This window comes from Caenorhabditis briggsae (assembly GCF_000004555.2).
Source record: "Caenorhabditis briggsae complete genome, chrII, whole genome shotgun sequence".
Taxonomy (NCBI): domain Eukaryota; kingdom Metazoa; phylum Nematoda; class Chromadorea; order Rhabditida; family Rhabditidae; genus Caenorhabditis; species Caenorhabditis briggsae.
This window is the reverse complement of record NC_013486.2, coordinates 14,607,095-14,634,147: the sequence shown is the minus strand read 5'-3', so window position 1 is coordinate 14,634,147 and position 27,053 is coordinate 14,607,095. Positions and strand designations below refer to the sequence as shown.

The window sequence follows — 27,053 nt, the reverse complement described above, 5'->3', positions numbered from 1 at the left end:
AATTGAAAAAAAATCGGAAAATTTGCCACATAGGAAAGGCGCCCGCTGCCGTGGCCTAGGTTTCTCACTGAAAATCCTCGTCCCCCGGCGGCACCTTTTTTTGAATTTTCTTCCTTTTCAACGCCGTTTTTCGGGGATTTCGGTTTTTTTTGAATTTTTTCGCAATAATATTCGGAAAATAGATAACTTTTAACACATTTTAATGCAATAAAAATTTTTGATCGGAGTCCCCCTTTAATTAAAAAAGCTGACCCATCGAATTTTAAAATCCCAAACATAAATCCATTCCCTTGGTGCATTGGCTCTTCCAGTCAATACAGTAGCCAATTTGAAATCCGCCAATTCTTTAGCCGATGGATCGAATCTCACATTGTCGAGGGAGTACAAAATCTGGAACATTTTTGTAAATTATTTCAAAAATTCAAAAAATATTTTGAACCTACATATGTGTTATCTCTTGGTATATCCTCGCCTTTTGGAGATTCCATGTTTTTGTACTCTCTGCTGATCATTTTCGAGTAGATTTCCGCTGAAAACAACGAAAATTGTTTTTCGAAAATTTCAGCTATTCTGAAAATCTACTTTCTACACATCAGAAAGCTATAAAAACTTAATTTTCAAGGTCCACACAAAAATCAAAAAATTTTGGCCCCGGAAGGAATCGAACTTTGGTGTTGTGGACCGTAAATTCTGGTGCCAAAACCCACTGAGCCATCTGGTACACTTTTTGGAAAATTGTCATTTTTAAGCGTTTTTCATGGTTTTTGATGGTTTTCAGGATTATTTGGGACGATTTTGAGCCTGTTTTCAGCATAAACATGTTGAAAATTGGTAATATCTGACATTTTTACCCTATTTCTACTACATCAAAATGCTAAACCCGGTTTTTTTCCGTCTGAAACCAGTTTGGAACATTTTCAAAGCCAAAAAAAAAATTAAACTCACTGAGATTGATATTTGTCTGATTGCAAATTTCAGCCAACATCGTATTTTGATGTGTGAACGGTTTCAAAAAGTCCAATGTCTGATACCATGTGACCGGTGTGGGGAGGATTTGGACGTACCGAAGGAAATTGGAAGTAACAACGTCTCCGACATGCATTAGGAATAGATCTCGATAATTGTCTATGGTCGGAGGACATAGTACGTCCAACTTGGTAATGTACCATTTCTCATCGCCGTGCTCGTTCTGCAAAATTTTATAAAAAATTCAATTTTTTTGACTTTTTAAACTTTTTTTCGGAAAAACTAATTTTCAGCAAACTCTGAAAACACGATTTCTGCGATCCACACAAAGAGAAAAAAATTTGTGACCCCAGGTGGAATTGAACTTTGGCCTTGCGAACCCTAAATTTTGGTGGCAAAACCCACTGAGCCATCTTGTACAAATTTTTGCAAATGACCAATTTTTGTGGTTCTTCAAGGTGTTAGAGCATTTAAAGTGATTTTAAAGTGTTTTTACCATTAAAATTGTTAAAAAGCGCAATGTGAAATTTTTAAAAAATTTTGATTTTTTTTTTCAAATTTTTAGTTTTATTTCCCGGAAAAACTGTTTCCACACATCAGAAGGCTCTACAAACTTGATTTTTAAGGTCCACATAAATATAAAAAAAACTTTGAGCTCTGGTGGAATTGAACTTTGGTGTTGTGGGCCGTAAATTTTGATGCCAAAACCCACTGAGCCACTTGGGACACTTTTTGGAAAATTGTCATTTTTAAGCGTTTTTCATGGTTTTTGATGGTTTTCAGGATTATTTGGGACGATTTTGAGCCTGTTTTCAGCATAAACATGTTGAAAATTGGTAATATCTGACATTTTTACCCTATTTCTACTACATCAAAATGCTCAGCATATCATCTTTCGCATCGATCATTTGCACTCGAATCCAGTCCTCAGCACCGCCCTCTTTCACATGCCACATCTCTTGGAACTTTTCGTACCAGCGGATGAATTCTTCTGGAATCAAAAAATTAGGAATTTTCTTAATATAAAGTACGTTTTGTTGATTTTCGGTCATTTTTAACCAATTTCAGAAGTCTAGAACTCAGCTGTCAAGTTTTGAAAGTTTCGGAATCTGTAAAACAGACCGAAATACAAAATTTGCATTTACAATATTTCCAAAAATTTTAAGTTCCATATATAATTTGAAAAACCATTTCAAACACCGCAATTCTGTCCAAAAATCAGCTTGCTAGCTCATCTAGAACTCGAGATACGGTCATTTGAAGTTTCCGAGGTTAGAGACGCAGCGTGTCTCGTCGTCTGCGTCTCTAGCCTCCTAAGCTTGCAGCAGCTCTATCTCGGCTCCTAGAAGCGCTAGAAATAGGATTTTTAGACAGAATTGTAGGCATTTTCTTTAATAATTAAAAATACTTTTTTCAAAATTTTTTCAAAAGTTACAAAAATTGTCAAAGTGGCCTAAAATCAACTGAAACATCGAAATTTGGCGTCCCACTTTTTGTATAATTCTGCTGCCTTGGCTCTTTCTCCTCATGGCATACTGTAGCTTGCAGAGACATTGGCTCGTCATCCAAAGATTCCAACCAAACCATCGGGATCACTTCTCGGGACGATGACTCCAAATGTGTGATATATTCCGGCACGAAAAGTTCAAAAAGGGATTTGACACTAGGATTTTTTTCCTTTTTTAGCAGTTCCAGTGTGTTGTTTTCCTTATTTGGCCTGGCTGACAGATCGACGTGACCGTATTCCGTACAACCACCGTTTATTGAGATATTCATAATTTTAAAATCTGCCAATTCTTTGTGCCAACTCATGAAATTCTGGTTCTCTTTGTAATCCTAGAAAAAACAAATTTCAAGAGAATTCAGGTCTCAAAAAAGCACTTGCAAAATCAGGGCCCGGCCCGGCCCGGGTTTTCCAAATTTGAAATTTTTTTTCAAATTTCATAAATGTTTTCAAATTTTTTGTAAAAGAACTATTTTTTATGCACACTCTTATCTTGAAAATTTTTTTTCTTGTCGCAGAAAAATCGTCCAAAAATTTTTTGAAATACAGAAAACATTTTTTTCCAAAAATCCGGGCCGAGACGAGCCGGGCCCTGAAAATCCTGAAAAAAGCCCGGTCCGGCCCGGCCCGGCCCGTTGCAAGTATGCAAAAAAGGAACTACCAAGATCTTATAAGTGATATTCCAATAGTTTTGAATGAATTACCCCTCCCGTGCTTGATTCTCGAAGCCAATCATAATATTGAACACTCTTTTATCTTTGATTGCTTCAATTTTGAAATTGTCTTTCTGAGAATCGGTCGACAAAAAATTCTGACGATTGTTATGGAGGTATTTGTCGAATTGGTCTGAAATTAATATACCTTTTTGAAAGTTTTCGAGTGCGAAAAACCATTTTAAACAAATAAAATACCAAAAAACCACCGAAAACGCTCAAAAATCGCGATTTTAAAAAAAGCGTGCCAGATGGCTCAGTGGGGTTTGCCACCAAAATTTAGGGTTCACAAGGCCAAAGTTCAATTCCTTCAGGATTCAAAACTTTTTTTTTTATTTTTGTGTGCACTTCAAACAGTTTTAGACACATTTTAGGTGTAGAAAACGAATTTTTGAAATTCGGAAAAAAAAACTTTCAAAAAATTTTATTTGATTTCTTTGTAAATGCGCCCTGTTGAACTAATCGAAATTCTCTCACCTTGATCAATATATGCTTACTTTAAAGTTCCCGAACTTCTGTTCACAAAAATAGCAATTTCATAAAATTTGAACATAAATGAGCCAAGTAACAGTAATTTGAAAATTTCGCAGTTCCAAAAAACATCTAAAAACATGTGGGGTGTTATTGCGCTCTATTGTACTCGCTGTTAGTTTTAAACTCTATTAAATTTTACTCCGTTTTAAAGCTCTTGATTTGCTGATCCCAAAGATATAGTTTTCATCAATTTCGGTCAAAAATGCATCAAGTTACAGTAGTTTGAAATTTGAAGTCGAGAAAATTCCCAATTTTTTTTTTCAAGAATACCCCTTGTTTATTCTCATTCCAAAGCTCTCATTCTGCAGATTTCAAAAAAAAAATTGACTCACATTTATTCAATTTTATCGGTGTTCCACAAATTTCCGCGACCATATCATCATGCTGCATATCATACAGTAGTTTGACATGCTCCTGCCATCTGGGATTCTCAATGAATGATGGATGGGCGACATGTTCAGAGATTATCAAAGTTTTTGTTTTGACGTACCAAGCCTGGTATTGCTCAGGAAGTCCATCCCAATCTTTCAGACGATGATGTTTGGCTGGAAATCGGGTTTTTTTAAAAATTGAAAAAAAGGCCATTTTTAAATGACGGCCGAACTTTTGCAAATTGAGCTTTCCAGGCCACCTAAGTTGATGGCCTAGAAATGGCCTAACATTCACCTGATGTGTGTTTTCTAGCTCATTTTAACATGGTGGCCTTCAAAACTCGAAAGTTAGGCCATCGCGTTAAAGTGTTCCATTTTCTATAAAAGATGGTGGCCTAACTCATGCAAGTTGAGTTTTCTAGGCCACCATTTTTTAACTGCTTACCTACAAACACCTCGAGATGGTTTTTTAAACAATTTACCATCCATCGTGGCCTAGAAAACCCAATTTACAAAAGTTAGGCCACCGTGTTAAAGTCACCTAGAAAAGACATCAAATAAATGTCGGGCCATTCATAGGCAGTTTACCATGGTGACCTAATTTTCTCAAGATGAAATTCCTAGGCCACCTAAATGTATTGGCTAGGAATGGTCTAGCATTCACATGGTGTGTTTTCTAGGCCATTTTGACATGGCGGTCTGACTTTTGCAAATTTGCTTTTGTAGGCCACCAAAACAAACATTTCTAGGCCATCAAAGCTAATGGCCTAGAAAACTAGTTAGACCACCGTGTTAAAATCACCTAGAAACCACACCAGTTGGCAAATAGGTCGTTTCTATGTCATTTACCTTGGTGGCCTAGAAAACTCAATTCGCAAAAGTTAGGCCACCATGTTAAATATGCCAAAAAACGCCCACACCTCACCTATGAGTCCCATCATTTTCTGATCGCGACGGATGTATCGTTTCCCAACTTTTTTGAGAATTCCATCGATTTTGGAATCTTCAAAACTGTGCGAATCGCTAATGAAAAACGTCGAAAGCAGAAGGAGGGAGATGTTTCTTAAAATCATAGTTTTATGATTTTCAAAACTAATATTTTTTCGGAGTCCACTTTGGGATTTATCTACTTATTTTGAGTTGGCACAGAAAAAGACCACGTATTAGGGTCAGAGAAAAAGACCACGTCTTAGGGTCGAAAAATTGGATCATGACCTAGAAAAATTGGGTCATGACCTAGAAATAATTTAGCCATGACCTAATAAAAATTGGGACACGACCTAGAAAATTGGATCATGACCTAGAAAAATTGGGTCATGACCTAGAAAAAATTAGCTCATGCCCTAAAGCAAATCTAGGTCATGTCCTAGAAAAATTGGGTCATGACCTAGAAATAATTTGGCCATGACCTAATAAAAATTGGGGCGTGACCTAGAAAAAATTGGGACACGACCTAGAAAATTGGATCATGACCTAGAAAAATTAGGTCTTGACCTAGTAAAAATTGGGTGGTGACCTAGAAAAAATTGGGTGGTGACCTAGAAAAAATTAGGTCATGGCCTAAAACAAATCTAGGTCATGTCCTAGAAAAATTGGGTCATGACCTAGAAATAATTTGGCCATGACCTAATAAAAATTGGGGCGTGACCTAGAAAAAATTGGGGCACGACCTAGAAAAATTGGGTCATGACCTAAAATAATTTAGCCATGACCTAATAAAAATAGGGGCGTGACCTAGAAAAAATTGGGACACGACCTAGAAAATTGGGTCATGACCTAGAAAAAATTAGCTCATGCCCTAAAACAAATCTAGGTCATGTCCTAGAAAAATTGGGTCATGACCTAGAAATAATTTGGCCATGACCTAATAAAAATTGGGGCGTGACCTAGAAAAAATTGGGACACGACCTAGAAAATTGGATCATGACCTAGAAAAATTAGGTCTTGACCTAGTAAAAATTGGGTGGTGACCTAGAAAAAATTGGGTGGTGACCTAGAAAAAATTAGGTCATGGCCTAAAACAAATCTAGGTCATGTCCTAGAAAAATTGGGTCATGACCTAGAAATAATTTGGCCATGACCTAATAAAAATTGGGGCGTGACCTAGAAAAAATTGGGGCACGACCTAGAAAAATTGGGTCATGACCTAGAAATAATTTAGCCATGACCTAATAAAAATAGGGGCGTGACCTAGAAAAAATTGGGACACGACCTAGAAAATTGGATCATGACCTAGAAAAATTGGGTCATGAGCTAGTAAAAATTGGGTCATGACCTAGAAAAAATTAGCTCATGCCCTAAAACAAATCTAGGTCATGTCCTAGAAAAATTGGGTCATGACCTAGAAATAATTTGGCTATGACCTAGTAAAAATTGGGGCGTGACCTAGAAAAAATTGGGACACGACCTAGAAAATTGGATCATGACCTAGAAAAATTGGGTCATGAGCTAGTAAAAATTGGGTCATGACCTAGAAAAAATTAGCTCATGCCCTAAAACAAATCTAGGTCATGTCCTAGAAAAATTGGGTCATGACCTAGAAATAATTTGGCTATGACCTAGTAAAAATTGGGGCGTGACCTAGAAAAAATTGGGACACGACCTAGAAAATTGGATCATGACCTAGAAAAATTGGGTCATGAGCTAGTAAAAATTGGGTGGTGACCTAGAAAAAATTAGGTCATGACCTAAAACAAATCTAGGTGATGTCCTAGAAAAATTGGGTCATGACCTAGAGAAAGTGGATTAAAAAAATCTAGGTCATTGAGTCTCGATTTCCAAGGTCCACACAAAAATAAAAAAGTTTTGAACCCCGGTGGAATTGAACTTTGGTGTTGTGGACCATAAACTTTGATGACAAAACCCACTGAGTCATCTGGCACCCTTTTTTGAAAACGGTCATTTTTGAGCGTTTTTTATGGTTTCTGGGTATTTGGGACTATTTTGAGCTGTTTTCGTGTTCAAATATGCTGAAAACCTAGTTTTCCATGTCAAAAATTAATGAAGACTGACATTTTGTACCCTTTTGACGCTTCCAAATCAAACAAAAGGTTTTTGAATATTATCATAGTTTTATTAAATAAAAAGTTTGTAAAAAAAATCAAAAGTTCGCATAAAAATCGTCCTCATCAAATTCTTTCTCCCAACTTTCGAAGTCTTCTTCTGTTTCTTTTTGGACCGTTTTCAATTGGGTTTTCTTGTCCTCTTCCTTGACTACCGTAATCTGCACATCAAACTCCTTGGTGACTGTCCTCTTCCGGGTTACTGTACTCATCTTCTGCTCCTCGAAATACTTTTGGCAGTGCTCTCGAATCTTCTTGGTCCCTAATTTTTTCAAATCTGCTGACGTCACTTTTGGTGGCGAGATGGTGATGTTGGCCATGAGATTGGTGAGTGCTTCGATGGACATTTCTGGAAAAAATGGAATTTTGAAGAAAAAATCGAAAAAAGAGAGAAACAAGGTAAAAAGATCCGGAAGGTTCCAGAACACAAAAAATGGGACTATAGAAAAAAACAGAAATTGAGGGTTTATGACTCTTCCCACTTGGACAGACCCCACCTGAACAGGTACAGTACACCTGCTACAGTCAACTTTTCTTCCCAGGGGTATAGAAACACATAACCCAAAGAACAATAGAACCTTCTGGACCTTATTGATTTTTTAATTGACCTGTGATCCTTGAGAGTGTGTAGATAACTCATTATATATCATTTACTCCTCTTTGTTTATGGTTTTCTACATTAATTATCAGCCAAAATCAGATTTAGAGCTGAAGGTGAGAAATTGAAACGGAAATTGAGTGTTTAGACCTTTCAAACAACCTAAAATGGCATTTCTGACACAAAAACAGCTTTAAGTCACCGAATTTACCCTAAAAACCATCGAAAACCTTCAAAAATGACCATTTTCAAAATAGTTTTAAAAATGGCTCAATAAGATTTTTGATTAAATACTAGATTTTCATCAATTTTAGACTAAAAAACAGCTCAAAATCGTCCCAATTACCCCAGAAACCATCAAAAACCATGAAAAACGCTTAAAAATGACAATTTTCCAAAAAGTGTACCAGATGGCTCAGTGGGTTTTGGCACCAGAATTTACGGTCCACAACACCAAAGTTCGATTCCTTCCGGAGTCAAAATTTTTTGATTTTTGTGTGGACCTTGAAAATTAAGTTTTTAGAGCTTCCCGATGTGTGGAAAGTGGTTTTCGCGAAATTCGAGACGCAATTTTGGTTATGGGGTCAAAACAGTTTCAATTCTCACTTTTGACATTGAAAGTTAAGTTTATAGCAGCTCTTAATGCAAAAATCAGTTTAAATCGTCCCAAATACCCCGAAAACCATCGAAAACGCTCAAAAATGACCATTTTCAATAAAGTGTACGAGGTGACTCAGTGGGGTTTGCCACCAAAATTTAGGGTTCACAAGGCCAAAGTTCAATTCCACCTGGGGTCAAAATTTTTTTCTCTTTGTGTGGACCTCAAAAATCAAGTTTTTAGAGATGCCATTCTCTCGAAATTCGTTTTTTCAAGAAATTTTCAATTTCCCTCTGAAATTCCAGTTTTTTTTCAGGATAATGTTAATAGAGCTTATCACCAAAATGATGTCAAACCTCTCCATATCAGATGACATCAATCAACAACCATCAGAAACTCAAGAATTTTCGATTTCTGGATTCGTCGAATTGGCTTTGAAAAAACAAGAAAAAATCAGGCAAATGCGAGAATGTCCCATAAAAATCGAGCTGCTCAACATCCGACACTACCAGTTTCTACAACAAAAATTACTCCTAATTAGAGGCAATTAACTTTTACATGCTCCAATTTTTCCCTATTCATCTGTGATTTAAAAAAAATAATATCTCGTGGGACCAATTATTATAATTAATTTGACGTACTCTTAAACAAACACAAATTTACACCTTAAATGTTCAAAATGACTTTAAAAAGATGGATGTTACCGTGAAAAATAGTCTAAAAGAGCCTAAGATACCATAAAAACCATAAAAAACCATCAAAAATGACCATTTTCGAAAAAAGTGTCCCAGATGGCGCAGTGGGTTTTGACACCAAAGTTTATGGCCCACAACACCAAAGTTCAATTCCACCTGGGCCAAATTTTTTTATTTTTGTGTGTACCATGGAAACCAAGTTTTTAGGGCAGTTTGAATTGTAAAAAGTGGTTATTGGATGTTCGAAAAAAGCAATTTTGGATTTTGAAGCCATGATGGGGTAAAAAATATTAGTTTTTTCCGATTTTTGGCATGAATTACTAGATTCGCATCAATTTTTTATGCTAAAATCAGCTTTAAACCTACTCAATTACTTCAAAAACCATAAAACCACTCAAAAATAACCATTTCCAAAAAAGTGTCCCAGATGGCTCAGTGGGTTTCGGCACTAAAACTTAAGGTCCACAACATCAAAGTTCGATACCTCCAGGGTGTAAATTTTTTATATTTTTGTGTGGACCTAAAAAATTAAGTTTTTGAAGCTTCCTGATGTGTGGAAAGTGATTTTTGCGAAAAAAATTTCGTTTATGAGGTCAAAAATGTTTTCAATTTAAATTTTTGACATGGAAAACTGAGTTTTCAGCAGTTTTCAATGCAAAAAACAGCTCAAATCGTCCCGAATACCCCAAAAAACCTTCAAAAACGCTAAAAAATGATCATTTTCAAAAAATTGTTCCAAATGGCTCAGTTGGTTCTGGCACCAAAATTTACCATTCACAACACCAAAGTTCGATTCCTTCCAAGTTCAAAACTTTTTTATTTTTGTTTAGCCCTCAAAAATCAAGTTTTTAGGACCATTCGATTTTTCCAAATTTCAAATTTCAAATTTCCCGCCAAAATCCTCCTTTCCTCCTTTTTTGCACCGATCAATTAGGCTCGGTGGTCCCATATCCATTGAGACGTCATCTCGTTATTCGCCTTTTTTCTGTGTAAAGGTCATCAAGATTAAAGGAGAAAAGAGGGGTCACCTAGGACCCCATGTGCAAGGCCCCTTGTGCATCTGCGTCTCTCTATCTGTACAAGGGAAAATTGGCACAGTGCCAAGAAGTCGAAATATCGGGTTTTTTGGGTCAAAAACGGTAGAAAATGGACGGAAATGGCTGGAATTTTTTGCTTTCGAGAGTTCTGAATCAGAATTCTAGTATATTTCCTCATTTTGCAGAACCAGAACATTTTGGCACTGTGCCAACTTTCCCAAGATTTTCAGATTTTCTAAAATCCCATTTTGTTCCCATTTCCAGTCCCAGATTTTTTTCATTTTTTAAATTTCAAAACCAATTCTGGCACTCTACTATTTCTCGAAATATTTAATTTTAAATGTTTTGCTGATAACGACCTGGCTCATTAATTACCCCAATTAATTGGGAAAAATGGGTTGTGAAAAGAGAAAATTTTGAAATTTGAATCAAAATGTCTAAACTTCTATTCGAACATTTGTAGTTTTGAGTACCAATGTAGGTCTGAAAATTGCAAATTTCGCCCTAAAAATTGCTTATTCGGAGCTTAAAAATCAGTATTTTGAACTAGAAAACTGAAAATCTTGAGTCTAAAAATTTAGTTTTAGGACTTTGAAAGCTGTAAATTTGGGATATAAAAATGGAAAATTGGAAGCTAAAGTTCGAATATTTAGCCTGAAAATCACATGATTTGGTTTCAAAAACAGCCTATTTTGAACCTAAAAATTTGACTTTTTGGACAAAAAATTGTAAATTTGTGACATAAAAAAAAGGATTTTTCGATCTGAAATTCTAAATTTCGGACCAAAATTATCAAATTTTGGGCCTGAAAATCCACAACTTTGCTCTTCGAATTTGGTCAAATCTATGCATAAATGCCAATTTTAAACCTTGAATTAGCAAGTTTCTGACATAAAAATATGCACTTCAGATCAGAAGAAAGTGAACTTTTAGCGCCTGAAACTATGATTTTTGCTCCTAAAAATGCACTTTTCAATCATCAAAAATGTTAGATTTGATCTTAAAAATGATGAATTTAAGACATCGAAAATTGCAAAAAGTACAAGCCGGCCTATTTTTTTTCCAAAAATCTCTTTTTCTGTCTTCTCCTTTTCTTCTTTTTCTACTTCTTCTTCTCAGAAAACAGTTCCCACACCCCCTCTTTTCCTTCTATTGCCATCATTTTTCCCCATTTTTTTCCTTCTTCTTCTTCCCCAAAAAATGTATATACCGTTTTCCCCATTCGTTTTCTTCTTTTTTTTTTGCCTTTTCTTCTTCTGCATATTCCCCCCGATGGACTGTCTCTGTATGCACACAGGGACGATGCATATCGATTTTGGGGAAAAAGAAGACGACAGAAATTGTATAAACATCCAGTGTCCCACAGGGTTTTTTTTCCTATCTTTGCAAACTCGCTCTATTGATAAGGGGGCGGGGCGAAGCTTTTTCAAATTTTCAAAAATGAAAAAATTCTCCCCTAAAACTAGAGATCTTGTTTCGATGAAAAGACGATATTTCGGTGAAGAGAGACGCAGACAACGAAATGGCTGAGGATCAAAAGTTTGATCCTCAGCCATCAATTTGGCTACGGCCACGCCCCTTTATCAATAAAGCGCATTTGCATAGCTAGTTGAAAAAAACCCAGTGGTGTCCCCCTCTTTTTTGGCTACCATACATATGCATATACATATTTTCTCTCTCTCTCTCTCTCTCTCTCTCTCTCTCTCTTCTGATCTGATGCCTGGTCACTAGCTGGAATTATAATTAGGTATCGTGTTTTTTTTAAATATTCAGAGATCACAAAAAATTGAGAAAGACATATTTTTAAAGATTAATATTTTTCTGAAACCATTCGATTTTTCAGAATTTCTGTACTTTTGAAAATTTCGACAAATTTGAAAATGTACAACATTTTGAACCTTAAGGAAAATTAGGTATTCTTGGGCTTTCCAAATTTAGAAGGTTTCTAGAGGGGTTTCTGGAATCTTAGAATTTCAGAATCTCAGAATCTCAGAATCTCAGAATCTCAGAATCTCAGAATCTCAGAATCTCAGAATCTCAGAATCTCAGAATCTCAGAATCTCAGAATCTCAGAATCTCAGAATCTCAGAATCTCAGAATCTCAGAATCTCAGAATCTCAGAATCTCAGAATCTCAGAATCTCAGGATTTCAGAATCTCAGAATCTCAGAATCTCAGAATCCTCAGAATCCTCAGAATATCAGAATATCAGAATCTCAGAATCTCAGAATCTCAGAATCTCAGAATCTCAGAATCTCAGAATCTCAGAATCTCAGAATCTCAGAATCTCAGAATCTCAGAATCTCAGAATCTCAGAATCTCAGAATCTCAGAATCTCAGAATCTCAGAATCTCAGAATCTCAGAATCTCAGAATCTCAGAATCTCAGAATCTCAGAATCTCAGAATCTCAGAATCTCAGAATCTCAGAATCTCAGAATCTCAGAATCTCAGAATCTCAGAATCTCAGAATCTCAGAATCTCAGAATCTCAGAATCTCAGAATCCCAGAATCTCAGAATCTCAGAATCTCAGAATCTCAGAATCTCAGAATCTCAGAATCTCAGAATCTCAGAATCTCAGAATCTCAGAATCTCAGAATTTTCAGAATCTCAGAATCCTGGGAATCTCAGAATCTCAGAATCCTGGGAATTTCAGAATCTCAAAATCTCAGAATCCTGGGAATCTCAAAAATCCATTTTTCTGATTTTCTAAAAAAATTCAATTTTGATCTACATAAATTTTGAAAAATTTCAAAAATTTTGATCTCTCAATTTTCAGATGCGCCAAAAAAAAAAGTTCCAAAAATCACCATTTTTGTTTCATTTTAAGGTCATTTTTCCTGTTTTTCAAGGGTGTTTTTTTGGATTTTTTTCGCCCCTTTTTCATTTTTTTTGGACCAAATTTAAGCATATTTAAAGCCTATTTTAGCCTGTTTTCAGCCTATTATTTCAAAATCTATCTGTAAGTCTGTTGGTCCCGATGTCTAGTCCCTTCTTCTCAGGCAATTTTCAAACATTCATTTTCAAAATTCTCGAAATTCTTCATTTTCAAATTTCCTCTAATTCTAGGTTTTTCCCGCCCCTTCATCTTCAATTTTCCCCCCAAAATTCTAGTTTCTCAAAAACTAAAAAATATATAATCATCTCTAAAAATTCTTAGATTCTCAGAATTCTCCTCATGGCAGACACTCACTGACACGTCTCCATCTGGCACCCCCAACAATTTGTGTCTCTTTATTTTTCCCGCCAAAAATTCGACCCGTCCCTCCCCTCCCAATCTAATCGCTCTTCTCCATCTCTCTCTAGGCCTTCTTCCCATCACAAGCCAACACACATCTGCCCCAGTGTCTCGCACTCTCTGCACTAGCCACACTATTTCCTCATTTCTCTAGCCTAACCTCCTTCTTTTCCACACTCTCTCTTTCTTCTCCCAACACCAGCCGTCCCTTGCCTAGCACAGGGGCCTGGCAGCGTCATATGACCTCCCTGCGTCTCTCTCAAGAGAGTGTGGAAAAGAAGGAGACGCAGAGAAAATGCACTCTTTTTCGTAATATGTCACCCTCTCCCCCCCCCCCCGTTGTCCTCCTCGTCCTCTTCCCTTCTTCTTCTTTTTCTTTTTCTTTCCCAACGTCCACCACATATACCAACCCTTCTTCTTCTTCTTTTCCCTCTTTTTCTCTTCTCCAGAAGCGCGTTTTTTTTTGCGGTTTTTAGAGGTTTTTAGAACTGCTACAGGCTTTTCCAGACTTTTTTCTTCTTTTTTCTGGTTTTTTTGCTCCAGATTTTGGTTCCTGGAGAAGGAAAAATAAGAGAAATTCTAGCTTTTCAAGGAATTAAAAAACAATTTTTAGAAGCTTTACAGGCTTCTCCGTACCGTTTCCTTCTATTTTTTGATCGAAATAACTCTTCTTTTTTCTTCTCCAGATTTTGTTCAGCGCAAAAAAAAAGAAGATTTTCTGAGTTTCCAGAAATTTTCAGAAGTTTTCTCAACTTTCCCAGGCTTTCCAGGCCTTTTCCTTCTTTTTTCGAACAAAAAATCTCTTCTTTTTTCTTCTCCAGATTTTGATTCGAGTGAAAAAGAAGAAGAAGAAGGAAAAAACATTTTCGGGGATTTTAGATACTTTCTCAACTATTACAGTCGTCTCCAGAGCTTTTCTTTCTTTTTTCCATCGAAAAATCTCTTCTTTTTCTTCTTCTTTTTTTTTCTTCTCCAGATTGTGGTCTGGACAAAAAGAAGAGCTATCCTAGAGGTATTCTGGGAATTTTTAAAAATTCTCTTAACTTTCATAGTTGTCTCCATACCTTTTTCTTCTTTTTTCGAACAAAAAATCTCTTCTTTTTTCTTCTCCAGATTTTGATTTTTGGAGAAGAGAAAAGAAGAAAAAAGAAGCAATTTCAAAAGCAAAAGAAGAGCAAAAACTGTCTGGGATTGCTTCTAATAGTTGAAAATTTTCCTGAAACCTTTAAGAAAAATGGAAAAATTTCCTTCTCCAGATTCTTCTTCTTCTTCTCCAGATTTCGGATTTTTGGTCTTTTTTGGGATTTTTTGGGGATCGTTTAAACTGGAATAACCATTTCCAAACATTTTATTTCTTCTTTTTATCGAAAAACTCTTTCTTTTTTAACTATTTTCTCTTCTCCATATTCTTCTCCTCCTTCTCCGAATTTTGATTTTTCCGAAAAATTTTTCTTATTTTTTCAGCAAAAAACCACAAGTGCAACACACGTCCATTTCTGGATACGGGTAAATGGAGCAGACGACTGCCCCTGTCACCACCGATTCGAAGGTAAGAATGCCTAGAAAACCCAAAAAACTCTGCCACCATTGCCTCTAAACTCATGAGAACCCATGGCCTAGAAACCTAAATCTTAAAATTCCTCTTCCAGGATCTCAATGACCCTCTCAACCTTCTCTCCGCCATAGGTGGACTCCGTGTCGATGGTGGATCGCCATCCGAAGCTGAAGCAACCAGTCTAGAGTAAGTTGGTGGCCTAGAAAATTTTCTAGGCCACCAAAATCTGGCCGAACTTTTTTTTCTATTTCAAATTTTCAGGTCCCAAGGTCGCTCCGGTGTCCAATTCCGTTGTCCACGTCGTCCGAATCATGGTGTCGACGGACGTGCGATTCTTCTTCGTGCCAATCATTTTTCGGTCCGCATTCCGGGTGGAAACATTCAACACTATCATGTCGAAGTGATGCCCGACAAGTGTCCGAGACGTGTCAATCGGTAGGTTGTGGCCTAGAAAATGGCCTAGAGAATGTTTCGTTGAAAAACAGACTAAATTTCCTACAATTCCGTTTAAAAATGACATTTCTAGCGCTTCTAGGAACCGAGATAGAGCCGTTTCAAATACAAGAGGCTAGAGACGCAGACGACGAGACACGCTGCGTCTCTAACCTCGGAAACTTCAAATGACCGTATCTCGAGTTCTAGATGAGCTAGAGAGGTGGTTTTTGGACAGAATTGTAGCTTGTGAAATGGGTTTTGAGATTATTTTTGTAACTTTTAAAATTCTACAGTCCATGAATTCTAATGGTCAAAAGATCTTGAGATTTTAGGATTTATGAATTTTTGGATTATAAAATAGGCGAAATTTTCTACAATTCTCTCGGAAAATCAATTTCCTAATTTGTCTGGAACTCGAGATAGGGTCGTTTGAAGTTTTTTCGAGGTTAGAGCGTGTCTCGTAGTCTGCGTCTCTAGCCTCCTAAACTTGAAGCGGGTCTATCTCGGTTACTAGAAGCGCTAGGAAGTTGGTTTTTGGACAGAATTGTGGGGGTTTGAAAAAATGGATTTTTAGCTTTTCCAAAATTGAGATTTCTGAAAAAGGGTACTGTATCCATCAAACTGACTAATATGGATACTTTAGCTAGCCTTGTGTGGCCCAAGAACCCAAGGGTTTCGATGACGGCCTAGAAGGAGCATAGGATGACCCAGACAATCAAAAAGGAATATAAAACGTGGCCTAGGAACCAACCTCGCTTCTCTAACCCAAACAATTTTTCAGCGACATCATCTCCTGCCTCATCCAATCCTTCTCCGGCTACTTCACCAACGTTCGCCCAGTCTACGATGGCAAGAACAGCATGTACACTCGCGAGATGCTTGCATTCGGTCGTGAACGTACCGACTTCAATGTGGTCCTTCCCGGCGAGTCTGCCGTCGAACGTCAATTCTCCGTCTCCCTAAAATGGGCCGGCGAAATCTCCCTAACCAGTCTAGAAGACGCCATGGAAGGCCGCATCCATACAGTACCCTATGAGACTGTGAAGGCTGTGGACGTCATCCTTCGTCACTTGCCAAGTCTGAAGTATAGTCCAGTCGGCCGGAGCTTCTTCTCCCCGCCAGCGAGATTCGAGCACGCTCAACAGCAGAACTTCCCGGAGAGCAAGTTGGGCGGAGGGCGAGAGGTCTGGTTTGGATTCCATCAGAGTATCAGACCATCCCAATGGAAGATGATGCTGAATATTGACGTGTCGGCGACAGCGTTCTATCGGGAGATGCCAGTTATTGAATTCCTCGCCGAGGTCCTTGAGCTACCCATCCAGGCACTGGCTGAGAGAAGAGTGCTTTCCGATTCTCAACGTGTCAAGTTCACCAAGGAGATTCGTGGACTCAAGGTGGAGATCAATCATTGTGGACCGATGAGACGCAAGTATCGTGTCTGTAATGTGACGAGACGTCCCGCCCAGACCCAGACGTTCCCGTTGCAATTGGAAAATGGGCAAACTATCGAGAAGACGGTGCTCAAGTATTTCCATGATAAGTACAATCTGCAGTTGAAGTATCCACACTTGCCGTGTCTTCAGGTAATGATTTCTAATAATGTTGGAACCCTTGGATTTTGAGATTTTTGAAAAAATCAAAAAATGTTAGATAGCTCTTAAAAAGCGCTACAAAACTATGTATAACAAAATGTCAGTCCTACTTTTTTAGCTTTGAAAAATCCGCTTGAAACCAGACCCACCATTGTAGGTTTGCTTTAGAAGCTCAAATTCTTATTGACTATGAAATAGACAAAATTTCCTACAATTCTGTCTAAAAATCACATTTCTAGCGCTTCTAGGAAGCGAGATAGACCCGCTTCAAGCTTAGGAGGCTAGAGACGCAGACGACGAGACACGCTGCATCTCTGACCTCGGAAACTTCAAATGACCGTATCTTGAGTTCTAGATGAGCTAGGAAGTTGGTTTTTGGACAGGGTTGTGGGATTTGAAAGGGACTATTAGGATTTTAATGAAAATTTCAACAATTTGAAATTTTTACTGTTTTTTAGATAATTTCAAGAGCTACATCTTGATATTAAGCTCGTGTTGAAAAGTTGAGGTTGAAGCAAGTTACAAACTGTCAAACTATTGGCGCCCGAAATTGACCATAACTTTTTTCAAAATTAGGATTTTGAAATAGTTTTTATTGGAAAATGTAGCTCTTGAAAAGCCCTACAAAATGATCTAAAACTCAAAAGTCCCATTTCCCATTTTCCAGGTCGGCCAAGAGCAAAAGCACACCTACCTCCCAATCGAAGTGTGCAACGTGGTATCCGGTCAACGATGCATCAAGAAGCTCACCGACTCCCAAACCTCTACAATGATTAAAGCCACCGCCCGTACCGCACCAGAACGCGAGCGCGACATTGCCAATCTCGTCCGCAAAGCCGAATTCTCCGCCGACCCCTTCGCTCATGAGTTCGGAATCACTATCAATCCAGCCATGACTGAAGTCAAAGGACGGGTGCTGTCGGCACCAAAGCTGCTCTACGGAGGACGTCAAAACTCGACGGCTGTCCCGAATCAAGGAGTCTGGGACCTGCGTGGAAAACAATTCCATACGGGAATCGAGGTCCGCGTCTGGGCCATTGTCTGCTTTGCCGATCAGCATCATGTCAAGGAGAACGACCTACGCGCTTTCACATCCCATCTTCAACGGATCTCGCACGACGCTGGAATGCCAATCATTGGAAGTCCATGCTTCTGCAAGTATGCTGTTGGTGTGGAGCAAGTGGAGCCAATGTTCAAGTATTTGAAACAGAACTATCCGGAATTGCAGTTGGTGGTTATTGTGTTGCCCGGGAAGACGCCGGTTTATGGTTAGTTTCTGAATCATTTGGGGACTTCTAGGTGGCTTAGCTAGCGTAGCTAGTTTAGCCTAGCCTAGCCTAGCTTGGAACACTAGATTCCTGGAATCTTGGTATCATCAAATCTTTGAATCAGAAGATTTAAGGAGATTCAAGATCTAAGGATCCAGAAATCGAAGGACCTATGGATCTAAGGATCGAACGATCTGAGGTTTCAAGTATTCAAGAACGTGGAAATCTAGAAAAATTGAAATAATCTAAAAATCTACTTTAAACCCAACAATTCTGTCCGAAAACCAACTTTCTAGCTCATCCAGAACTCGAGATACGGTCATTTGAAGTTTCCGAGGTTAGAGATGCAGCGTGTCTCGTCGTCTGCGTCTCTAGCTTCCTAAACTTGAATCAGCTCTATCTCGGCTTCTAGCAGCGCTAGAAATGTGGTTTTTAGACGGAAATGTAAAAAAATTGTCTATTTTTTATACAAGATGAGCTGAAAGAGTTTATAGATTCTTAAGAGGACCTTGGGATCCAGAAATCCAAGAGATCCGTGAATCTTGGAATCCTGCAAAATTTTTGTTGATCATAAAAAAAGACAAAATCCCCTACAATTCTTTCTAAAAATCACGTTTTTAGCGCTTCTAGGAACCGAGATATAGCAGCTTCAAGTTAAGGAGGCTAGAGACGCAGACGATGAGACACGCTGCGTCTCTAACCTCGGAAACTTCAAATGACCGTATCTCGAGTTCTAGATGAGCTAGAGAGGTGGTTTTTGGACAGAATTATACGGTCTAGAATGGATTTTCAAACGAATTTTTAAAAAATTGAAAGTCGTGGATCTGAAGATCTTGGAATCGTGCCTTTAAATCCATTTTTTTTTTCAGCCGAAATCAAGCGTGTTGGAGACACGGTCCTCGGAATCGCCACTCAATGCATTCAGTCCAAGAATGTGACTCGTACCACACCCCAAACGCTTTCCAATATTTGCATGAAGATGAACATGAAGCTGGGAGGTGTCAATTGTGTTCTCGCGCCGAACGTTCGTCCGAAGATCTTCTCCGAATCGGTGATCTTCCTCGGATGCGATATTACACATCCACCGGCAGGGGATTCTAGGTAAGAAAACATGTTCCAAGTTTAGGAGGCTAGAGACGCAGTCGACGAGACACGCTGCGTCTCTTACCTCGGAAACTTCAAATGACCGTATCTCGATTTCTAGATTAGCTAGAAAGGTGGTTTTTAAACAGAATTGTAGAGTTTAAAATGGATTTTCAGATTATTTAAAAAATTGAAAAAAAAACCATTTTGAACCATTCAATTCTGTCCAAAAACCAACTTTCTAGCTCATCCAGAACTCGAGATACGGTCATTTGAAGTTTCCAAAGTTAGATACGCAGCGTGTCTTGTCGTCTGCGTCTCTAGCCTCCTAAACTGAAAACGGCTCTATCTTGGTTCCTAAAAGTGCTAGAAATGTGATTTTTAGACAGAATTGTAGATCTTGAGAAGTTCTACAAAATGATATCAACTCTCAAACTCTTCTGTTTCCAGAAAACCCTCTGTCGCCGCCATCGTCGGCTCAATGGACGCCCACCCGAGCAAGTACGCCGCCACAGTCCGTGTCCAACCAAATCGCCAGGAAATCATTACCGAAATGGCATCGATGGTCAAAGAGCTCCTCCAACAATTCTACATCAACACTCGTTTCAAGCCAGCCAGAATTGTAGTCTACCGAGATGGAGTCTCAGAGGGACAATTCTTCAATGTCCTTCAATATGAGCTTCGAGCGATCCGCGAGGCTTGTATGATGCTAGAGACTGGATACCAACCCGGAATCACCTTTATCGCTGTTCAAAAACGTCATCACACCCGTTTGTTCTCGGTTGATAAGAATGATAGAGTCGGAAAGGCGTTCAACATCCCGCCCGGAACAATTGTGGATGTTGGGATCACTCATCCAACGGAATTTGATTTCTACCTATGCTCGCATGCCGGAATCCAGGGAACATCTCGGCCATCTCACTATCACGTCCTCTGGGATGATAACGATATGACTGCGGACCAACTTCAGCAGCTGACGTACCAGATGTGTCACACCTACGCCCGGTGCACAAGATCGGTGTCGATCCCGGCGCCGGCGTACTATGCGCATTTGGTGGCGATGCGCGCCAGATTCCACCTGGTTGACAGAGATCATGAATCCGGAGAAGGATCACAACCGTCGGGAACGTCGGAGGATAGTACGTTCTCGAGTATGGCGCGTGCTGTTCAGGTAAGAGAGATTTTCAAGTTTTTTGGGCTGTTGGTCCCTTGTTGGTCCGTTTTCTGCCATTTTCAGCCGTTTTTGATCCGTTCTTGAGCTAGAAATCACTGGAAATGGAGCAAAAACAGACCAAAATTTTCTGAAAATCAGAAACTTCAAACTAAGCTAAAGCGGTCCAGAAATAACTACAAATAGCTGGAAACGAACCAAAAACGACTGAAAATGGCTGAAAACGGACCGAAAGCGGACAAAAAACGGGCCAAAGGTTGATGTGTTTTTGATCGGTTTTTGGTGGCTTTGAGCCTATTTTTAGCCTAGTTTAGACTTATTTAGGCCTATTGTTAGACTATTTTCAGCTTTTCGAAGCACTTTTCTAACCGATTTCAGTCGTATTAAACCAAAATTTCAAAAAATGGCTGAAAACGGACCAAAAACGGACCAGAGTCGGACGGAAAATTGCTGACTTTCTGATCAGTTTTTGGATGTTTTCAGTCTATTTTAAGCCTATTTGAGACTATTTCGGGTCTATGTTCAGCCTATTTCCAATCGATTTAATTCATTTTAAGCCAAATTTTCTAGATTTTTTTAAATCGAAAAATTCAAATTTCTAGTTTTTTTCAAATTCAATTTTTCAGGTCCATCCGAAAGCCAACAAGGTCATGTACTTTGCCTAAGCTCCGCCCACAATTTTTGGACACACCACCATCTACACATCCCCGTACGATGTCATTTTGTCCTGATCTCTCCCGCTTTTTGACCTTTTTTTGGGATTTTTTTTCTCTTTTTCCTCTCTCCATTTATCATTGTATCTCGCTTTTCCACTTTTCCGTTGCCCTTTTGATTTCTTACTGTAACTCCCCTACTGTCATTTTTTACTAAACTCCGCCCACTTTTTTCGATTCAAAAACTCATATCTCTCTCCTACCGTATACCCACCCCAACGACAAAAACCACACAAAAATGTTTTGGTGCTTTCTCACAGTATCTTTCAGTCCTGTGGTCCAAAAAGTTGATTTTGCCTTAAAAAGTTCATTTTTATCATACAAAATGCCTTTCCCCTCTCTTTCTCTCTCTATCCTATGACCTCCCTGTCCCTCCTGGCCGTTTGTCATGTTTTCTCTGCTGCAAAAATAGTTTTAAAATTGGAATAAACTGATGATTAATGATAACAGGAGCATAACAAAAAAAAAGAAAAAAGGAATGGGCCGAACCGGGGATTGAACCCGGGACCTCTCGCACCCAAAGCGAGAATCATACCACTAGACCATTCGGCCACATTTTGTTTGAGAAGGCAATGGTGATGATAAAGGGAGCGCGTCGGTTATGTCTGCGTCTCTCTTCTCGCCGGGCGACAAGGGAAAATTGAATGTTGTGAAGTGGAAAAATGGGAACCGAGAAGTCAAAAATGAGCAATTTGGGATGGATTTTTTAGGTTTTTATGATTTTTTTTATGTCTGGACCTGATTTCTGAGCCAAAGTTTGAAATTTTTAATTTTTTTCCGAATTTTTTGAATTTTCAAAACTATTTTTTTCGCCAAAAACCAGCTTCCTGGCCTTGTTTTCTATAAGAATTATTTTTCCTATTTTTCTTCTTCTATTTTCCCTCTAGCCATTGTTATTGGGTCCTGACCCTCTCCTCCGCCAATTTTTACACTCCACTCAGCAAGCGCGCTCCACCACACACCATTTTTCGCGCGTATCCAAATTATAAATTCCCCCAATTACAGCCGATTTTCAGCCGTTTCCCATCGAATTTTCCCAATTTTTTTGCATTTTTTCGCTAGAGCACGACCCTAGCTTAGCTAGGAAGTATTTTAAGCACCTAAAAATCGAGAAAGCTCGGCTAAAAATCGATTTCCCCAAGGGCATCACGGTTTTTCGAATTTTCGCCTATTTCGCACCGATTTTTCTCGAATTTTTCCATTTTTTCAGCTCAAAATGCCGTCAATGGCACAGATCTACTTCGATCAGGTCGGAAACGCCGATCCCGACCAGCTAGACACACTTTTTCTGGACAATTCGACGACGAACGGGCGGATGAGCGGTCTGGCGACGAGATACGCCAATTTAGAGGTAAATCTTGCTGGAAAAGCTGAAAATCGAGATGGAAATCGTGCTCAGAGCCCTGGAAATGCTGGAAAGTCGAAAAATTCTGTCTAAAATCGAAAAATTCCGGCAAAAGTCAATTTTGCCCGATTCTCATGATTTTTGGGCTGAAATAGTTGGAAATTGGCTGAAAATCGTGCTCAGAGCGTTAAAAATCGTCTAAAAGTGCTAAAAATCGCTGAAAACTCATATTTTTCGCCAAAAATCGAAAAGCTGCGTCCAAAATTGATTTTGGCACCAAAAAGGCTGACTTCCGGGTCAAAAACTCGAGAAAAAGATGAAAAAGACACTGAAAAGCCTGATAAATCTTCAAAAAACGCTGAAAAACCCAAATTTTCTACCCAAAATCGAAGGATTTCGTCCAAATTCGATTTTCGTCGGTTTTCATAAATTTTGGCTTGAAATCGATGGGAAAAGCTGGAAAATAGCTCAAAAATAGTCAAAATTTACTGAAAATTCCAGAAAAATTGGTTTGAATCGTTGAAAAAGTCAATTTTAGGCACCAAAACCTGCAATTTCGCCAATTTTCGGTTTCGGTCGATTTTCATGATTTTTTGCTCAATATTGCTCAAAAATAGCTCAAACATGGTCAAAATGCATGAAAAATCACAGAAAAATCATATTTCAAGCCATTTTTAGCCTATTCAGAGGCCTATTTTCGGACTATTTCGACTATTTGAGGAATATTTTAAGCCTATTTGTGGACTATTAATGACTATTTTTGACCGTTGTAGGCCTATTTTTGGACTAATTAGGTCATGTTTGATCATTTCGGGGCCATTGTAGCCTATTTTGAGCCATTTTGAGCCATTCTTAACATATCTAAAGCCATTTTCAGCATATTTCCAGCCTCTTTAAGCTGTTTCCGGTCTATTCAGAGTCATTTTTGGCCGTTTTAAGCCATTTGAAATCATTTTAGCCTACTTTAGAGAATCTCTAGCCTGTTTTTAAGCCATTTATTTTGAGCCATATTGGACCTATTTCGAGCCTATTTTAAGCTATTTTCCCCAATTTTCACCCATTTTCAGCCTATTTCCGCCTGTTTTATGACATTTTTAGCCCGTTTTACGATATTTTAAGTCATTTTAAGATCATTTTTAGTCTATATTGAGCCATTTTGAACCCCTTTTGAGCTAATTTTCAGACATTTTAAAGCACATTTCTAGCTCATTTTAGCCCATTTAAAGCCTATTCCGAGCCGTTGTTAGTCAATTTGGAGCCATTTTTAGCATATTTTCCCCCATTTTTAAGCCAATTTTGGCGTAATTTTAATGCTGTCAATGGTCGGTTGCGGTCCAATGCTGCGTCCAATTCTATCATTTTAGGCAGAAATCGCTGAAAATAGCACAAAAATTATGGGAAATCCATCAAAAATCAACTAAAATCGCAGAAACAGCTATTTTTAGCACATTGAAAGCCGTTTTTAGTCATTTTAAACGCATTTTTGAGCCAATTTTGGCCTATTCTAGTGTTTCTAAGTCATTTTTGCCTGGTTAGAACCGTTTGAAAGCCATTTTAGGCGATTTTCAGCCTATTTTAAGCCACGTTTTGCCTATTTTGAGCCATTTTGAACCTATTTCGAGACTATTCAGAGTCATTGTTGGCCTTTTTAAGCTATTTGAAACCATTTTAGCCTATTTTAAGCATATTTTCAGCCTATTTTAGAGGATTTTTTTAGAGGATTTTTAGCCTAGCCATTTTGGACCTATTACGAACATATTTTAAGCTATTATTCCAAATTTTCACCCATTTTCAGCGCATTTTGAGCCATTTTTAGCTTATTCAGAGCCATTTTAGCATATTTCTAGCTATTTCTAGCTCATTTAATGCCATTTTCAGCCCATTTAAAGCTACTTTCGGGCTATTTTTTCCAGCATATTCAGAGCGATTTTTAGCTAATTTTAATGCGTTTTCTGTCTATTTTTGGTCATTTTAGCCACTTTTTAGCCTATTTTAAGCATATCTAGAGCCAGTTTAAGCTATTGTTGGCCATTTTCAGCAATTCTTACCACATTCAAAGCCGTTTTTAGTCATTTTTAGGCGATTTTTAGCCTATTTTAAGACACGTTTCGCCTATTTTGAGCCATCATTTTGGACCTATCTCGAGACTATTCAGAGCCATTTTAAGCTTGTTTTAAGCCTATTTCAGGCCATTTTAGGTCATTTTAAATCATTTTTCGCGAATTTAGAGCCATTTTTTGTCATTTTTGGCACATTAATAGCACTAATGTCAGCCTATTTCCCCCTATTTTCCCATCTATTTTCAGCCTATTTCCCCCTATTTTCCGATTTTCCAGATGCTCTCAATGGTGCGATGCGGTCTGAACACCCTGGCCGGCCTTCCCGACCTCCCATCGCTCTCCTACCTCGACATCAGCGAGAATGTGCTCGGTGATCGCGCGTTTTTCGACGTTCTCGCCGTCAAAGCTCCGCAAATCGAGAAGATCTCAATGACCGGGAATGTGCTGGCGATGGACCATCTGCGAGCTCTGAAATCGTTGCCGAAGCTCTCTGAACTGGATTTAATCAATAATTCGAAACTGGGATTCAACTATCGAGAGCGTGTGTTTCAGATGATTCCCTCGTTGAAGGTAAGCGCTTTTTTTCGGATGGAAATTGATGGAAAATAGGCTTGACATGGTCTAAAATAGTCTAAAATTAGTCCAGAAGTGGCCGAATTAGTCCAAAAAATAGGTTTAAAATAGTCAAAAAAATAAGCCTAAATGAGTCCAAAAATAGGCCTAATTACTTCAAAACGAGGCTTAAAATAGGCTAAAAATGGCTTAAAATAGACCAAAATTACCTAAAAAAATCAAAAATGACCCAAAAAAAAGAACAAAGTGGTCAAAAATAGTCCAAAAATGACCTAATTAGTTCAGAAATAGGCCTAAAATAGGCCAAAAATGACCCAAACAGGTTGGGATGGTCCAAAAATAGTCTAAAAATGACCTAATTAGTTCAAAAATAGGCCTAAAATGGGCCAAAAATGACCCAAACAGGTTGGGATGGTCCAAAAATAGTCCAAAAATGACCTAATTAGTTCAGAAATAGGCCTAAAATAGGCCAAAAATGACCCGAACAGGTTGGGATGGTCCAAAAATAGTCCAAAAATGACCTAATTAGTTCAGAAATAGGCCTAAAATAGGCCAAAAATGACCCGAACAGGTTGGGATGGTCCAAAAATAGTCTAAAAATGACCTAATTAGTTCAAAAATAGGCCTAAAATAGGCCAAAAATGACCTAATTAGTTCAAAAATAGGCCTAAAATAGGCCAAAAATGACCCAAACAGGCCTGGGATGGTCCAAAAATAGTCTAAAAATGACCTAAATAGCCTAATTAATCCAAAAATAGGCCTTAAATAGACCAAAAAGTCGACCGAAATGGTCCAAAAATGGGCCTAAATGGTTTGAAAATAGGCCTAAATGGCCCAAAAAAAAAATAGGCCTAAATGGCCAAAAAAATAGGCCTAAATGGCTAAAAATGGCTTTGAATCGGCCAAAAATGACCTAATTGGTCCAAAAATAGGCCTAAAATAGTCAAAAAATGACCCAATTAGGCCTAGACTGGTCCAAAAATAGTCTGAAAATGACCTAAGTAGTCTAAAAGTGGGCCTAATTGGCTTAAAATAGGCCTAAAATGGCTTAAAATGACACAGAAACGGCTGAAAATCAGAATTTTCCAGATTCTCGACGGCTGCGACATTGACGGTGAAGAAGTCGTCGACGAGACGTTCGGAGCAGAAGATCATCCAGAAGACGTGACCAATGGAGCGATGATGCCACATCATCATCATCAAGAATACGCTCATCATCAGAATGGCCATCATCCACGCCTTCAGAATCTTCCAGAAGACGTCGGGGGAGAAGGAGGAGAAGACGAAGAAGAGGAAGAGGAGGACGATGAATACGTCGACGTCGAAGAGGTCGATGATTCTGGAGCAGCGGCTTCTGGACACTTTCTAGACGACACAGCGTTTACTTACAACGAAAGCGCTTATTATAATCCAGAGGTAGGCGATTTTGGCTTAAAATAGGCATATAATGGCTCAAAATCGGCTTAAAATACGTCAAAAATGGCTTAAAATGACTCAAAACTGGTTTAAAATGACCCAAAAATAACCCAAAATGGCTGAAAATGTTCAAAAAATCGCTAAAAATGACTCTAAAATGGCTTGAAATGACTCAAAAATAGCTTAAAATGACCCAAAAATGGCTTAAAATTGCCCAAAAATGGCTTAAAATTACCCAAAAATGGCTTAAAATGACTTAAAACTGGTTTAAAATGATCCAAAAATGGTTGGAAATGTTCAAAAAATCGCTAAAAATGACTATAAAATGGCTTGAAATGACTCAAAAATAGCTTAAAATGACCTAAAAATGGCTTAAAGGTGGTGTACGGTGAAATTTTTTATTGCATCAAAATGTGCAGAAATGCATGTAGATTGACATAAAAATAAAGAAAAAATTCAAAAAAAAAATTCCTTCATCGAGAAAAACGCATCGAAAAATACGCTGAAAGCCCTTAGGGACTAGGTTTT

The 27,053-nt window shown here is 38.3% G+C and overlaps 4 protein-coding genes and 1 non-coding gene across 5 annotated transcripts in view; 3 read left to right on the top strand and 2 right to left on the bottom strand.

Moving 5' to 3' along the window:
* CBG24318 overlaps positions 1-7,497 on the bottom strand; it is a gene marked incomplete at both ends in the record, with an annotated part of 19,772 nt that extends 12,275 nt beyond the window's left edge. Inside the window, 7 exons of the mRNA XM_002648162.1 lie at positions 253-390; positions 444-529; positions 946-1,189; positions 2,503-2,629; positions 3,175-3,316; positions 4,050-4,262; positions 7,236-7,497. Coding sequence (XP_002648208.1) covers positions 253-390; positions 444-529; positions 946-1,189; positions 2,503-2,629; positions 3,175-3,316; positions 4,050-4,262; positions 7,236-7,497 — 1,212 coding nt within the window. The remainder of the gene's footprint in view (positions 1-252; positions 391-443; positions 530-945; positions 1,190-2,502; positions 2,630-3,174; positions 3,317-4,049; positions 4,263-7,235) is intronic.
* Positions 7,498-9,109: 1,612 nt separating this feature from the next.
* Positions 9,110-12,781, top strand: CBG24317 (the record flags this gene model as incomplete). Its single annotated transcript, XM_002648161.1, has 2 exons — positions 9,110-9,145; positions 12,056-12,781. 2 exons carry the CDS (start codon positions 9,110-9,112, stop codon positions 12,779-12,781), a joined length of 762 nt encoding a protein of 253 aa, XP_002648207.1.
* A 2,043-nt stretch (positions 12,782-14,824) lies between these two features.
* Positions 14,825-21,083, top strand: CBG24316 (the record flags this gene model as incomplete). Its single annotated transcript, XM_045243059.1, has 8 exons — positions 14,825-14,863; positions 14,964-15,055; positions 15,131-15,304; positions 16,086-16,905; positions 17,564-18,164; positions 19,034-19,265; positions 19,698-20,418; positions 21,045-21,083. The coding sequence occupies 8 exons, from the start codon at positions 14,825-14,827 to the stop codon at positions 21,081-21,083; spliced, it is 2,718 nt and encodes a 905-aa protein (XP_045091303.1).
* Positions 21,084-21,611: 528 nt separating this feature from the next.
* On the bottom strand, positions 21,612-21,683 carry CBG29012. The gene has a single exon. It is a non-coding gene (tRNA).
* Positions 21,684-22,347: 664 nt separating this feature from the next.
* The window catches only part of CBG24315, a gene marked incomplete at both ends in the record, with an annotated part of 5,143 nt that continues 437 nt past the window's right edge, over positions 22,348-27,053 (top strand). The window contains 3 exons of the mRNA XM_002648159.1: positions 22,348-22,482; positions 24,813-25,106; positions 26,199-26,525. Coding sequence (XP_002648205.1) covers positions 22,348-22,482; positions 24,813-25,106; positions 26,199-26,525 — 756 coding nt within the window. The remainder of the gene's footprint in view (positions 22,483-24,812; positions 25,107-26,198; positions 26,526-27,053) is intronic.